We start from the raw sequence: 16,248 nt of genomic DNA, 5'->3' as shown, positions 1-16,248 counted from the left end.
ACATGTAAACAATGTATTTACTCATAAATTAGACATCAGAAGAGTAGAAAATATATACCCAGTGTGCTAACATATTCAGCAAATCAGTTCTCTTTCTTCCCACCTTCTTGGAAAAGAAGGTGCAAGGATGTAGCTGGGGGGAGGGGTCCGGGGGGTCCGGACCTCCCTTCTGTTAGATACAATGAATGGTGTGTGCTGCTGCGCCGCCATGTCGAAGCCCCATTATAATGGTGGCACTAAGTCTGGACTCCCCCTTCCCAAAATCCCGGCTACGTCTCTGGAAGGTGTCTCCTGCCACTCTAATCAGGTGGTTTAAATCATGGATTTCCTTGGCCTATGAATTTGTAGACCTCCCTAAACCTCAGGATGTGATAGCTTACTTGACTAGGTCAGTAGCTGATGCTGTTGCCTTTTCTACCAGTGCACCCTTAAAAGAAATCTGCTGAGCTGACACCTTCGTAAAAGACTAGGTAAGTTTGCATCATCAAGGACCACTTTGGGTAGGAGGATCCTGCAGTTTAGGATCCACCCTACCCTACTGAAATACTGTATTGACTCCTTCCCACCCAATAAAAAAATATAAGTTTGGGTAGTTCCCATATACGGATTGCTCCTTCTCTATCAACACACACTGGAGGCCTTCCTGTGAAGGTCCATTCTTGCCCAGAAGAAGGAGTCTTCCAGCCTCATCTTAGGTGGCAAGACCTTAATTCTCTTTCTTGTGGATGAGGAGTCCTTTTTCTATTTTCCATTTTTCTCAGTTTGTGAAGGAAGTGAAGCAGCAGGAGATGGGGGAACCAAAAGAAAGTCTCTGCTTAAGATCACAGAATCATAGTTGGAAGACACCACAAGGGACAGCCAGTCCAGCCCCCTGCAATGCAGGAGATACCTTGTCTAGCCCGGAGTTCACAGGAGTTAACCCTTTCTACGTATTTCAATTCTGGCTCAGAAATTTCTCCAATTTTTATTTTAAAGTGGGTATTTACAAGCTACAAGCAATGTACAAATACAATAATGTTCTTATGTAGTTGGACATCATGTATTTATGTGTTGTTTTCTTGTAATTTTTTTTTATGTAGCCCCCTGTTGATGGCCTTAAGAATATCCCCAGGCCAGTACACACTGGGCTTTTTAGCTAATAAAAGTCCATCTTTTCAGCATCCTGAAATGTGTTTCCCTTTTCTCTTGCCATGTATTTGCTGACACATGCACAAGTGCTGACCAACTGACTATCACATTCTTTCTCATGCCCTTCTCTCCTCCCAGTGGCAGGTTAGTGGCTCCCATTTCAGTGGGTGCACTACAGATTTTAGTCCCTATTCCCAGATAAATCCAGCACCCTGGAAATGTCCTTTAAAGTTCGTGAAAACCTGGATTCACTGCTCCACGGATATAGGAGCTACCAGTTTCCACTGCTTCCTCCTTCATATGGAAGAGGAAGTTTAAAGCTTCTCTTCTCAGGTGTAATCTGAAAATCTAATCTGAATATGAGAAACTTCCATTTGTACTAACCATGATTAACAAATAAAGATATCAGACTACTCAATCTTTTTAAAAACCTAGGCAGAATTTCAGCAACTCACTGGATGGTGACAAAGCAAGTATTTTTAAAATATGATGCTGTATTTGAATGAATGAATGAAATATTTATTTATATCCTGTCTCTTCTGTTTTGGGCAAGGTGATTGAGAGAGCAGTGGCCTTCCAACTCCAAGCTGTCTTGGATGAAACCGATTATCTGGACCCATTTCAAACTGGCTTTAGGGCGGGATATGGAGTGGAGACAGCCATGGTTGCCTTAATCGATGATCTCCATCTGGGCACAGACAGGGGAAGTGAGACCCTGTTAGTGCTCTTGGACATCTCAGTGACTTTCGATACCATCGACCATGGTATCCTTCTGGAACACCTGAGGGAGCTGGGTATAGGGGGCACTGCGCTCCAGTGGCTCCGATCCTACCTCTCGGGGAGATCCAGATGGTGAGGCTGGGGGACAGTTGCTCTTCTAGAAAAGAGCTAACATCTGGCGTCCCCCAAGGCGCCATCCTGTCCCCCATGCTGTTTAACATTTACATGAAACCGCTGGGAGAGATCATCCGGAGACATGGGGCGTGGGGTTGTCAGTACACTGATGACACCCAAATATGCTTCTCTATGTTCCCGACTGTTACAGTGACTAAGGATGACATCTCCCCTCTGAATCCCTGCCTTGAGTCAGTAATGGGCTGGATGAGGAAAAACAAGGCTGAATCCATTTATTTATGTCTTTTATTTTTCACCAATATGTTTTAAATTCAATTGTATTTCAGTTTGTGAGCTTCTTTTATGTGTTTTAATTGTGTTTTTATTAAATTTTACTATGAGCTACCTTGAGTCACATTTTGGGAGTGTAGAAAGTTGGATTAACCCACCCCTAAACCAAAGGTTGAAATTTTACAGCTCCTTCCCCAAGTGTTGTTAGACTGCAAGCCCAGCAGCCTTAGCCAGCACATGCAATCACCATTACTAAGCACTGCAGTCCAGCAATATCTGGAGATCCTCATGATTTGCAGCCCTACAATAAACAATCTAGGATCAAACATGTTTTTTGGTGTGTTAACTAATCCTGGTCCTATATGCAAATGAAACAGGAAACACTACTTTAATATAAACCACAAATTGGAAACTTTAAATTTCCTCTCCTTGCACACAAAGAAGATAGAAAGTGAAAGAAAGGCAGCGTATGAGGCCAAGGATTTCTGTGGAGTGTGCATATCATGCAAGCACATGGACCACTGTCAGAGTTCCACAGTGAATAGCAAAATGACAGACTTTGGCTGAGATCCTATATTGCTTTGGTATAGCATACATATCTGCCAGTGGAGATACATTACACAATCCCTACAATTAATACCAGCATCGTACAACATATGTGGATCAATTATCAATGGACATGGCTGACAACACGTTGTGTAACTGCAATGTGCACAGTCTGCAAGGGAATCTTGTAGCACCTTTGAGACTAACTGAAAGAAAGAGGCTGGTAGCATGAGCGTTCATAGAGTTGAGCGTACTTCCTCAAATGCATGGGATGGAATGGAAGGTTCCAGGGGCATACTTATATAAGCAGGCTGGGTGTGAGAATGGCAGTAGAAATGCAAAACTTTGTGGATATGGAGATGAGGTGACAAGTTCAGTTTTCATGATGGTATCTGGGGGACAAAGGCAGGAGGAAGATGTTGCCTAAACCCAAAGTGGGGAGATAACCATATGAATATGTATTGGAATGTAGTGTGGGGACCAGAAAACAGATGTGAAGAGGCCAAGGGAGCCCTCATGAGGCCGGAGGGTTAGCTGCTGTTCTGATGTGTGCAGTGTGCAAGGAAACCTTTATCTCTGTTCAACCCACTGTTGATGGACTGGAATTCGTGGATACATTACAAATTTGCTATTTCTCTTCCCAACCCTCCTTTGTGGCTTCTTTGTTCAAGGACTGCTGTTCAGAGGAATGCCCAGGAAGACTGACATGTTCTTCAACCAGTTTTTGTGTATCCCTCTTCCTAATATCTGATTTATGTTTGTCATCTGGCTCAGGGACTGGCCTATTTGCCCAATTTAGAGTGCTGGAGGGCATGGTTGACAAAAGATGGTATGGTACATGGTATATATCATATTAGAGGATGAGCACATGAAAGTCCCTCTAATATTGTGGCTATTGTCATTAGTCCTGTGATGACATTTCCTGAATAGCTGTGTGGGCAAAGCTGGCATCTGTGTTTGTGGCAATGTGCACAGACAATGCACAGAAGCAATGCACACTCACTCTCTGCTCTATGTACTTCAATGTACTGCTGCATGTACAACAGTCCCAAAAGTGAAACTCCCCTAACAACACCCTCAACTAGATATGAGTCTTATACATTGTTCAAATAAATAAATAAATAATCATTCCACATGCATAGCACAATTTATGCCTGTGTATGTCATTATCAGGATGCCAGCCTCAGTTTACGGAATCTGTAACCTTTTCCATAGTCTCATTTCGCACTGAAAATGCAAGATTACAGTAGTGAAAACTGTAAGTCAAAAGATTTTCTAAGGTGAGAACTGCAGTGGCCTCAGCAGCCAGGAGACAACCCTCCCCTTGTTCTACCTTCTATATTTATTTTTCTCAAAATTCTGAGCTCAAACAGAAAAACTGAGCCAATGCTGCAGAGCACAGACAGCTTGGCTTTTTAACTGTCCCTCTTGTCAATAAGTAATATTTGAACAGGGTTTATTTTTGTGAGCCATTGATCACACAACAATAATGACAGATTGGGCAGCTCTCCCTTGGTATGAACAGCAACCCGATGGGCCAAATCAATTCATGAAACTGGCACCAGGGGATGGGAGGATGATCTCTCCGTTCCCTGAACATGGCCTTCATCCAATGTCAAAGAACAGAGGAGATTAATACTAAAGGGCCAGCACCAAAACATGTTCCTTTTTTTGGATGGCGACTCTAAGAATTCCTTATCCATATGTCCACTACCCATGGTGGCTTGGGCACTCTGGTACTTAAAATAATAGCAATGGCTAGAACTCTCTATTGTGGTCTACATTGCTTTATGTATACCTAGCTATGTGGCAGAGATGCTAAGAAAACCTGTTAGTGAATTGCGAAGATATATAAGGAAACACCAGCAAGAATGTCATGATACACGTTGGTCCTATTGTACATAAGTTCCCATTGTGTTTTGTTGTGCATCAATGACTTTGTTGGCTCCCTATGTCATAACGTCATGGAAGCCCCTTGCTAACTGCAAATATTGAGAAACTGCTCAGATTTATTTCCTGCAGATATTGCAAATATTGAGAAACTGCTCAGATTTATTTTCTGCTGATTTATCTCCTGCAGACTAAATTCTGGCCAACATTCCCAAACTCTGTGTTGGCCATCTATTCACAAATGGTTATGTACCATTGCTTTTGACTTTTCCCTGCCTGGAGGTAGTTCTAGCATACTGCCTTTCCCCCAATTTTTCTTAGCACAAACTCTGGAGATTCTTAAGAGTGGGTCTGAATGCTGTTTTCAGCAACCTCTTGCTGCAATTTAATTACACAACACAGCAAAACCATTTCATCCCCAGCTTCCAAAACTAAGAATACTTATGAGACAGTCCCATTATCTTTCCTAGTGCTGACAGATTGCTGGGGGTTCTTTACTGTGTCTAGAAAAACAAAAGACTTAATACTAATGCTAGATGCATCTACACTATAGAAATAACGCAATTCAACACTCTTGTAGTTCCATTCTATGGTATCCTGGGATTTGTAGTTTCACAAAACTTTTAGCCTTCTCTGCCAAAGACTCATAAAACTACAAATCCCACTATTCTAGAATGGAGCCATGGCAGTTGAAGTAGTATCAAACTGCACTATTTCTGCAGTGTACATTAGGCATATGAAAGTTTAACTTTTTAAAAAAATGTTTCTTGTATCATAAATCAATGAACCTTTGCTTAAAAACAAATAAAAAAGTGTTAATTCCCCTAGGTTTTAAATAAAGGTCACCCCCAAATCAAAAATTCATACTACACTATTAGTGCATACGTGGGGTATATTATGTAGTGTAGTATATATTGTATTATTGGCTATACAAGTATACAATATATGCAATTATATTCAATTATTCATAATTTTACAATTTATACATTTATAGAAGAATTATGAAAAGAAAACACAGTTTGTTAATGGTATAGATAAAATTGTAGTTATAGCAGGATAGAGAGACGATATGAGGTTTTTGTTGCATTTAACACGGGTTTTCCGATTCTACGAAGAAAAGATAATTTTCCTTTCATCAACTTTCACAAAATCCCAAACATCAGTAATGTCAGTTGGAATTCAAGAGCAATTCTTGCTATTCTGGCGTTTATTTTAATACCATTAACAAGACTTATTTTGCAGAGAGTTTGCAGATTTATTTTGTATGAATGGGCAGATTATTGGTTGACAGATCAAATATATAATGAAAGTGATTTTGAAAACTTGTCTGCAGTAATGACACCTTACAATAAAGCTTTGCAAACATTGACGAATCACTGGAAACAGGAGCCATCAGTTATAGAAATATCAAGAAGTAATCAGTGTGCAGAAAGAGCTATTAAAGTGATGCAAGAACAGTATGAAGTTTGCAAAGACAAGGACAAACTTCATCTTAAGTAATAAGAAATGAAAAAAATGTTAGTTTTTGTAAAGGTGTAGTGCTTAAATGTTTAAGTACAACAGTACATGTTTGTTATGTGATAAATAAATAGGCTAGTATGTTGTTTCTATGGGAAAATCATGTATTCCGTTCTTTATCATTTGGGGGTTCCCCCTTTTTTTAAAAGACAGGTAAGAATTAATAGATTTTTAATTGTTTTTAGACAAAAGTTTATTGAAAAATGATACTGGAGTATGAGGTTGTGAAACTTTCACACCCCTAGTGTACATGCGCTCCTAGTCTGCTGTTTTCTTTTTACAAAAAGAAATCATAGGCAAAAGATGACAGATGCTGGAATACTGAAAATTATGTCACACAATATTTTATGGCAAAAGCCAAATGTTTTGGTCTTCCTACAGATGTAGCACTGCAATTCACATGAGCTAGCAGAGCTAATAATGAGGGATCACGGAGGGCCGTATGTTCACTATCTTTGCCTTATGAAAAATAGTGAACATACGGCCCTCCAACAGCCTTTGCCTCTAAAATCAAGCTATATCAAAGCGAGCACCCGTGAGCATGCCAAGCTTGCAGATGTTACAATACAGCAGCCTCGCAGGCCGTTGTGGTTAAAACAAGAAACCTGAATGTATGTTCAGTCAATGGCTTACTACAACTGAACCATGTTCAGAAACCTCAGCAACTACTTTCTAAATTTGTTTAAGGAAGGAAGATGTTTCCATGCAGAAACCAGCCAGATCAACAGTGTCATCTATCTGAAGCTGTATTTACACAACAAAGAGCCAGCAATTTGAAAAGATACTACTTTAACTGTCCTGGCTGTATCCTAAGGAATCCTGAAATTTGTAAATCAGTGAGAAGCACTCAGAATGCCCTGTTAAAGATCTGTAGTGCACTCCCTGAGCAACATCACCAGAGATTTCTAGTGAAATTCTACCATATTGTACATTCAAATGTTAACTGCTCCATGGTGAAGCAAAATATATCCAGCTTTTCCTCTACTTTGTCGTTGTTGTGTGCCTTCAAATAATTTCTGATTTATGGTGGCCCAAAGGTGAAGCCACAATGGGGTTTTCTTGTCAAGTTTCTTCAGAAGGGATTTGCCATTGCCATCCTGTGAGGCTGAGAGTGTGTGACTTGCCAAAGGCACCATTATTTTCTTAGTGGGAAAAAAGATGACATTGGAATGGAACATTCTGAACCTGGTATTGTGATTTAGGCCTCTAGGACAGCTGCACCTCCATCCCTTCGCTATGTTCACTGTCTAACACTAAGTATACAAAATAAAAATAAAATGCACAGGCAATAGTGCCAGGTGTTCAGAAGTTCGCAGTCAACTAACTGCTAACTTAGATATGCAATAATGGCATCTTCCAGACTCACTGCATTTGTTACACTTATATTACACAGACTGGAGTAGGCCAACTGTGGCCTATGGATTTCATGTTCCCTCACTTACTTTTCTGATCTCTACCAATGAATGTGGCAGTAGGATGGCAGCAACAATCCTCTGTGCTTTCACCTTAAAACAAGGTGTGCAGTGAGCAATTGCCTAATTTTAAAGGACAACTGTCCTCCTGGAAGTGGGATTGTCCTTCAAAACAAAGCATCATGCTCCCTAGGTGCTTTGTTTTGAGACTAAAATGTGATAATACAGATGAAAAATGTGACCTTTCCACATTTCCTTCAGTGAAGTACAGCAGTGCACAGGGATGGAGGTGAGAAGGAGAAATAACCCTGGACTTGCTGAAGTTGTCCATCTCTGATATAGAACACAGAGAGCAGACTCAAGGCTGGTGTGAAGTTCTGTGCTTTTTAAGCAGAACTCCCATGTTCACTAGGTACAAAATACACCTAGAACAAATCCCAGCACTGAATAGCAATGACCCATGGCAATAAAAGTGGTGTCAAACTGCATTAATTCTGCATTGTAGATGCAGCCTTTCTGATCGAGGATCTGTTAGCTACAGGAATCCTGTCTTGTATTCAGCCTGGGAACCCTATGTGTAAGTGGCCAACATGGAATTTTACAGTCAACAACAGCAACAACAACACTTATTTGTGTCCCACTTCCCCCAAAAAAATTGAAACTCAAAGCGGCTTAGAGTTTAAAAATCGCAGTACAGTTAAAAACTTACAAAAGTGACAATTAAAATAGAGTTAAACTATTACAATATTAAAACAGATCATTTATTAAAAAATAGAATACAATTTAAAAAAGATAAAAGCACTTTAAAACCATAAATTTTAAAACAGTACAGTCAAGGCAGGAATCTGGAGCAGATATGCATGGCTTCACTCAGTAGTATTAGCAGAAGGGGCAACAAACACAGCAGGGCTAGCTTACCACATTTAGAAATGAGTGACAAAATGCTCATTATCACCTAGGACAATATCACACGGGAGGAATGTCTCCCAATTTTGAGAGAAAAGGAAGTGGGGCCAATTCGGAATGTAACGCAATTATGCAAATGGCTATCAAATGCACAGAAGAACACAACGCCCATCTCAAAGCCAAAGCAGTGCTAATGCAAAAGAAATTATCATATGAGTATGTACCCATTGTAGTCTAGAATTAGAATTAGCATCCCTGCACATGCGCAGTGAGGGCAGAATCGGATCATGACCTTTTTACACTTCCGGTGGGGCTTGCCTCCGGTTCCCATGGTTTTGCCTTGTTTCATGTTATTTGTTCATTCATTACCCTTTATTTCACGTTATTTAGGCAATTCACCAATTCAAAACCAGTCCAAAGCAACCTTATACTTGGCTTGAGCATTGGACTATGACTGTAGAAGGCAGGGATCGAACCGCACTGAGAGTGTGACCTGGTGCAAGTCACACTCTCTCAGCCTCCTCAGAAATTGGCAATGGCAAACCCCATCTGAATCAACCTGACAAGAAACCCCAAATGGAATGGGGGGAGAGGAGTCCTTCCCATTTGGGAGAGCTTTGCTACAGTTACTGAGGTTGTGGGGGACCTGGGTCCTCTCTGGTTCTAACCTGGCCCACTGGGTGTCCCATTGAAGGCAATGGCGCTGCCTCGCCATGAGTTGGAGGAGGGGGAAAGGGGAAGGGAAGCTGAGCAGGAACAGAGCTGGCGACTAAGGCTACATCCACACTGGAGAAATAACCCAGTTTGGCACCTCTTTAACTCTTTGTGGCTCAAGGCTATGGAATTCTGGGAGTTGGAGTTTGTTGTGAGCCCAGAGCGATGCCCCTGAGGGGAGGAAAACAGACCCACATTCCCCAGGCTGCCCCACTCCATCATCCCCCAAAGGAGGAGGAAGGAGGGAAGGAGAATTCTTTGGGGCTAATAAAAAAGGGGGAGTTTTCTCTCTTTTTGAAGCCCTCTGGCCCTGAAGGAAGGAAAGAAGGCAAAAAGGTCCCTGAGGGGCATAAGGGGCCAGGAGCAGGGCAAGCCCCAAGCCTACTGTTTTGGGCAGAGAGAGAGAGCTTGTAGGGCGCCTAATGGACAGCCTTCCACCCCCCTCGCTCTTCCCTCTGTCAAAAACAACTTCTGGAGGAGCCCCAGAAGCCAAAACAAAACGGAGGATCATGGGAACTGATGTGGAAGGAGGGAGATCCCAGGGCCAAAACAGACATGCATATTACACCATACAACACCGAACTGAATGAGAAGTAGCCTGGGAATAGGATTTGTGAATTTGCTAGCTCATCGAATTTACTCAATTTTGGATTGATATGGAATTGCGTTCGGAATGCGTTCCCATTGCCAGCGACTGTGTGTGATAACTTATCACACAATAACGTGAATACCCATGATTGCATTCGGGATGACATTGGATTATACTTCCAATTTCTGTCATGTGTTAACAACCCTAGAGAGGAGGACTGTCTCTCTCCATAAAACCAGAAACTTGAACTACTTAATTGTATTATTGTTTCCTGCATTGTGCAGGGGGCTGGCTTATATGTCTTTCAACAGAGCTTCTCAGTCTGTGTTCCTCCAGATATTTTGGACTTAATTTCCCAGAGGATTCATCCAACACAGCCAATGGTCAAGAATTCAGGGATCTGGTTGATCAATGTTTGAGAAACTCTGGCCTACAGGATGCCACCCAGTTCTATACTACAAACTTACAGCTTTTTGCTGCTACTTTAATTGTCATGGCTCCTTCCTGTGGAATCCTGGGATTTGAAGTTCTCAGTATGGCACCAGACTACACATCCCAGCATTCCATAAGATAGAATGAAATTCCATGTCGTGGGGCCTTGACAGTTCAAGGAGCATCAGACTACTATAGTTGCATAGCACAGGTGTACTCCCTCTGTCAAAGAATTATAATTATCACATTTATTCTGTGCTAGGAAAAAGTACTTACCAGTTGATGCTGTGCTGGAACAGGATACTGCAGTCTTGACAGGGGCTGATTTTGCAGCATTTTCTGGAGCATGATCTTTTGCTGTAAAGCTAAGGATACATTTGGTAGTCTTGGAAGAGACTGGGTGGATTGTTGCTGCTGTTGCTGTTGCTGTTGCGTTGGTTGTTGTTGCTGTGTCTGTGGCTGCACAGCTACTGAATTAGGCTGCTGTTGCTGCTGCTGCTGCTGTGCATAGTGCTGAATTGAAGGCTTGTTTTGGGAGCTCAAAACAGAAGGCATCTGCTGGCTGGGTTGTTCTGAGTTGAAGTGAAACAAAGGCTTGATGTTGTTCTGAGGCTCCTCCAGTGGCAACTGGCTGTTGCCGATATAACCTCTGCTGAGGTCTTGAGTCTTTCGTTGCATCATGGGATTGACTGAGCTTCCCTGTGACAGGGCATTTGACCGGTAGATGTAGGCATTCATTCCCTTTGACAAACTCCCATTTACAGGGACCCCAGAGTTCTGAGGGCTGAACTGCTGCTGATGGAAAGGAGGGCTAGCAATTTTCTCCTGGACAAATGATCCAGGGGGAGGCTCTGTAGATGACAAAGTAGGCCAGGAGGATGTTGGTTGACCTTGCTGGCATTGCTGGATCATGGCGTGTTGCTGCCGGTTGGCTGCTATTTGTTTCAACTGCTGGGCATGTGAGACCTCTTGCCAACTTGCCAATGGTCGACTGGGAACTGAAGTCACTTGAGACGGAGGCGTGTGAGTCTGAGGCACTGAAGGAATTGGTGATGAGGTGGACATAGCAGCAGTCGACATAGTGAAAGCTGGACCTGTAGAGGAAGGTCTCATTTGGGGTGACCCAGTTGAAGCCTGGTTCAGAGCAGGTGAATACTCTTGCTTGATCACCACTTTATCCATCTGCACAGATGAAGATCTGGCTGGAGGAGTTCTTGGGATCTGCTGCCCCAGGTCAATGTTAAATGGCTCATCTTGCTTGATGGTGGCATTTATCATATTCTCTAGTTCAAGATCACTCATGGGTGGCACAGAAATATTAGTCAGTTCATTGAATAGTTCCTGAAGTTCTGGGTCCATCAACTGGTCCCCCATGTCTTCCCCATATCTGTTAGGAAAAGGATTGCTCTGGGATGCCTGATTATCTGAATGTTTACTGCAAGAATGGGTCTCTCCTGGTTCTTTCTTTACCTCCTTTAGTGTCATGTTAAACATCCCGTTCGGATTTGAGTGGGTGTTGTTAGTTGGGCTGCTGACTCTCCCTTGAGAACCTTGGCCAGCTGTCAAGGAGCCTAACACCGACGGGTTTGGGCAGTGTCCATGTCCCGTGGAAAAGTTATTATCACCAACACGGACCCTCTTAATATCAATGAAGGTGTGGTCAGCAATACCATTTGATCTCTTGTTGTTGGCTGGTGAAAGATTCACCACCAGCTTTCTCTTCAAGGAACCTTGGAGCTGAAATAAACAGAAGGAGTCTTTCAGCAGGTATTCAAAATATCATTACAATTAATGAAGCAACATGCTTGTTCTAATGCAGTGCCTATAACATCAATGCTGAAGTTAAATCCATGAACACAGTGACAGTGACAACATGAAACTTACATAAATGATATCTTAGGGTCTTAGATTACGAGGGGTTCCGAAATACAAAATACATTTTTTTAAAAGAAAGATGTTAGAATAATGCATATTTTGAAGATTTATGATCTGGAGCTTCTTAAACTTCACATATTTAAGGTCTCAACATAACTTATTCTGGCCCTGCATGAAGGGTTATCCACTAATGATATTACAATAGCCTCTTCTATCAATAGTGCACAACAAAGAGAACTACCAAGTCATTTACAAGGGTCTTGCATTTCATTTGACCATTTGACCATCTGAAAACCCACACAGAGCCTTTTCATGGAGATACATGCAGTCACGCTTTATTTTATTTTTTTTGCAATAATCTATCTATTGCATGATTTCAGGCACATCTGGCAAACCCTCTTACATAGTCACTGCCAGCTGGTGGCTCCCATCGCAATGAATCCTCTCTGAACCCTGGGGATGGGATTCAACACCCCACGTAGTTCATTAAAACTCTGCCTAAAACCTGGAGCAGGTTCACTAAATTGGATTATTTTGGTAGTCCAGATGCAGCCTTACTCTGATTTCTGGGAATAGGATTCAATCCCATGGATAGCTCATTTAAAACCTAAAGTGAAATCATTGTCCCACTAGCAAGGAAGTCATCAGCTGACAACACACAAAGGCCACAGGTTCAGGGAACACTCATGAATACATGAGTATGTTTTTTAGATATAGAACATTTATGTCTATTTGTATGTTTATTTTTAGTTATTCAATTTTTTAAAAGGAAAACTCATGAATGCCATTGACATAGGGGCTGACATTCTGTATATGTGGCTTTTGTATATTAACCATATATGTACAGTCCGCTCTCGGCTTACGTGGGGGATCTGTTCCAGACCCTCCACCCGCGTAAGCCAAATACCACGCATGCTCTAGCCCCATTCAAGTAATTCACTTGAATGGGCTCATGCATACGGCAGGGCGGTGGTGCGGTGGTGGTGTGTGCCATGGGCGCACGCCCCATTCATTTGAATGGAACGCACTGCCCCTTGCGGCAATGTGCTGAAAGCCGCGTATAGCACACCCACATATGACACAGGCGCACTGTATATTGCTGTTGTTGTTAAAAGGGTGAGCCTTTAGGGTGAGCACAAACAGTCATGCTTGCTGGAATTTCGTAAGTTCACTTACATTGTTTTCCTTTGCTTCACCTTTTAGATCCTTTGTTACATGGCCCTGCATTTTACCCCTGACTTATCCATGTGTCATATCGGAATTCATAATTTTGGCCCCAAATCCTTCCCTCGACTTATACATGAGATTGATTTATAGTCAAGTATATAAGGTACTTAATCCACATTTTTCACACCATTATTATCAGAGGGAGTGATCAGGCGGACCCAGCAACATCAGGGACTGCCTGAAGGACAAGACTTCTCCCTCCTTTAACTGTCACCTTGTATTTTGTATTGTATTACAATTTTTACTGTACACCGCTATGATCATCGCGGAATAGCGGTCTATAAATAAAACTTACTATTATTATTATTATTATTAACCTTTACTTATGAAGCGCTGTAAATTTACACAGTGCTGTACATACAATCTTTTTAGTTAGACGGTTCCCTGCCCTCGGGCTTACAATCTAAAAAGACATGACACAGAAGGAGAAGGGAGTGGTGGAGGGAAAGGGTAAGAGGTCCAGCAGTTCCTCTCTACCTCCAAGGCCTGGACCAAGGCAGATGGACTGGAGGGAGGGCTTGGCTTCATAATGGATGGTTAATCTTCTTCCAGGGAAAATACATACTCTCAAGTAGGATAATACATATACAGTACATAGCAATACAGGAAATGGTTTGATAAACAGGCACCAAAAGAACATCAAATAGTAAGCGACAATTATGCAATGCCTGGGAAGGCTTCTCTGAACAGGATGGTTTTCAACTCCGTTTTGAAGCTGGTTAAAGAAGTGATGGCTCTTGCTTGTGGGGGAAGAAGGTTCCAGGAGTGAGGGGCAGCGAGTGAAAAGGGGCGAATCCAGGATGGGGCAGGGCAGAGGAAATCCTGGGCTGAGACAGCAGACCTTGACTACCAGAACGGAGGGCCCGAGTGGGAAGGTGAGGAGAAAGAAGGTCTGATAAGTAAGGAGGAGCCAGTCCATGGAGGGCTTTAAATGTCGACAGCAGGAGCTTATACTGAGTGCGGAAAGGGAGGGGGAGCCAGTGAACGGATGCCAACACAGGAGAGATGTGGTCAGAGCGGTGGGTGGAAGTGATAATGCGTGCAGCTGAATGCTGGCCAGAGATTAAAGGACGGAGGTGAGAAAGAGGAAGCCCAGCCAGGAGGACGTACATAACTTTATTAATGTTTTGGGCTTTTAGTTGCCTTTTTATAAACCTTGAGTTGTGGAGACTGTAGCAGGGTGGCTGAGGAGAGATCGGGGTGTCGTGGGGAGGAAAAGGGGAGGACCAGGAAGGAGAAGCTGGAAGGAAAGAGACTGGAGGCAGGAGAAAGCTAGAAAGATCCAGAACGGGGACAACTCGAGGTGGAAGAAACACAGGACACTGGGGAGTGGGAGGAAAAGGAGGAGGGAGATAAGAGACAAGGGCCAGGCGTGGTTGATTAGCAGGGGAGATGGATGGAGAGGAGACATGTGCAAAGTGGCTGGGGAGAGGGAGAGAAGGGTGGAGGTGCTTCCTTGGAGAGAGGGGTGGACTGCCGCCCTGCAGCGGTTAAGAGGAAGGCCCTGAACTGGCAACCACGAATTGGTGCAAGATCCGTGGATGGAGGAAGAATGAGATGAGACATCACACCTAGGAGATACTCCATCCCAGCTGGGAGGTGTTGGACTCCACACCCATCTGAGAAACGGTGGGATGTATGCGGTCAATGATGGGAGCACGGGACCGTTTATTGTTGAAAAGGCTGACTTGGAGCCAGAAGAAAAATGCTTACCAGCCTCACTAGACTTGAAGCACAGTGGAGGCAAGAAGATTATTATTATTATTATTATTATTATTATTATTATTATTATTATTAACCTTTATTTATGAAGCGCTGTAAATTTACACAGCGCTGTACATACAATCTTTTAGTTAGACGATTCCCTGCCCTTGGGCTTACAATCTAAAAAGACATGACACAGAAGGAGAAGGGAGTGGTGGAGGGAAAGGGTAAGAGGTCCAGCAGTTCCTCTCTACCTCCAAGGCCTGGACCAAGGCAGATGGACTGGAGGGAGGGCGAGGCTTCATAATGGATGGTTAATCATTTTCCAGGGAAAATACATACTCTCAAGTAGGATAATACATATACAGTACATAGCAATACAGGAAATGGTTCGATAAACAGGCACCACAAGAACATCAAATAGTAAGCGACAATTATGCAATGCCTGGGAATGCTTCTCTGAACAGGATGGTTTTCAACTCCGTTTTGAAGCTGGTAAAAGAAGTGATGGCTCTTGCTTATGGGGGAAGAAGGTTCCAGGAGTGAGGGCACTCTCTCTTGTCACAGCCTGGGTGAAGTAACACAGGCTGTTAGTTCAGTGGTGACTGTTAAAGTTACAGGAAGTGTGTGAATTAAGAGTTACTATTACTGAGTATACTACTACGAGTTGTCTGAGTTTATTGGGACAGCATGGATCCAGGACAGCGAGTCAAACCTCTCATGCCAGAGGACATGGGAGTGTCTTCAGTGACGCTGTGGATGAGACATCTACAAGACCCTTTGCCCTCTGCTCAGGTCCTGCAGGCTCAGGCCCTTGGCCTTCCTGATTGAGTCTATCCACCTTGCATGTGGTCTGTCTCTCTTTCTGCTACCTTCTGACTTATCTAGCATATTTTTTCCCCCTAATGAATCATGCATTCTCATGCTGTGGCCAAAATACAACAGCCTCAGTTTAGTCATTCTGGCTTCCTGGGATAGTTTGGGCTTGATCAGTTCAAAAACCCATTTTTGGCTCTTCTTGGCTGTCCATGGTATCTATGCATATGTTTATTTTTTTTATCACTGCAGAGGCTGGCATTCACTTCCCTCTCTGCAGTTAACAAAGCCCCCCACAAGACCTACTGCAGCCTTGCTGAGTTCCCTTCCACATGGCCAACTGTTGCCTTGCAGTGGCAAAACTAG

The 16,248-nt window shown here is 42.9% G+C and overlaps 1 protein-coding gene across 1 annotated transcript in view; it reads right to left on the bottom strand.

Moving 5' to 3' along the window:
* The window catches only part of MAML2 (mastermind like transcriptional coactivator 2), a 232,344-nt gene that overhangs the window by 59,362 nt on the left and 156,734 nt on the right, over positions 1 to 16,248 (bottom strand). Inside the window, exon 2 of the mRNA XM_089508476.1 lies at positions 10,537 to 11,997. Coding sequence (XP_089364602.1) covers positions 10,537 to 11,997 — 1,461 coding nt within the window. The remainder of the gene's footprint in view (positions 1 to 10,536; positions 11,998 to 16,248) is intronic.

The sequence above is a fragment of the Sceloporus occidentalis genome, unplaced genomic scaffold (genome assembly GCF_023333645.1).
Source record: "Sceloporus occidentalis isolate IW3139 unplaced genomic scaffold, rSceOcc1.0.p SCAF_2, whole genome shotgun sequence".
NCBI classification, from domain to species: domain Eukaryota; kingdom Metazoa; phylum Chordata; class Lepidosauria; order Squamata; family Phrynosomatidae; genus Sceloporus; species Sceloporus occidentalis.
This window is presented reverse-complemented; position numbering and strand designations above follow the sequence as displayed.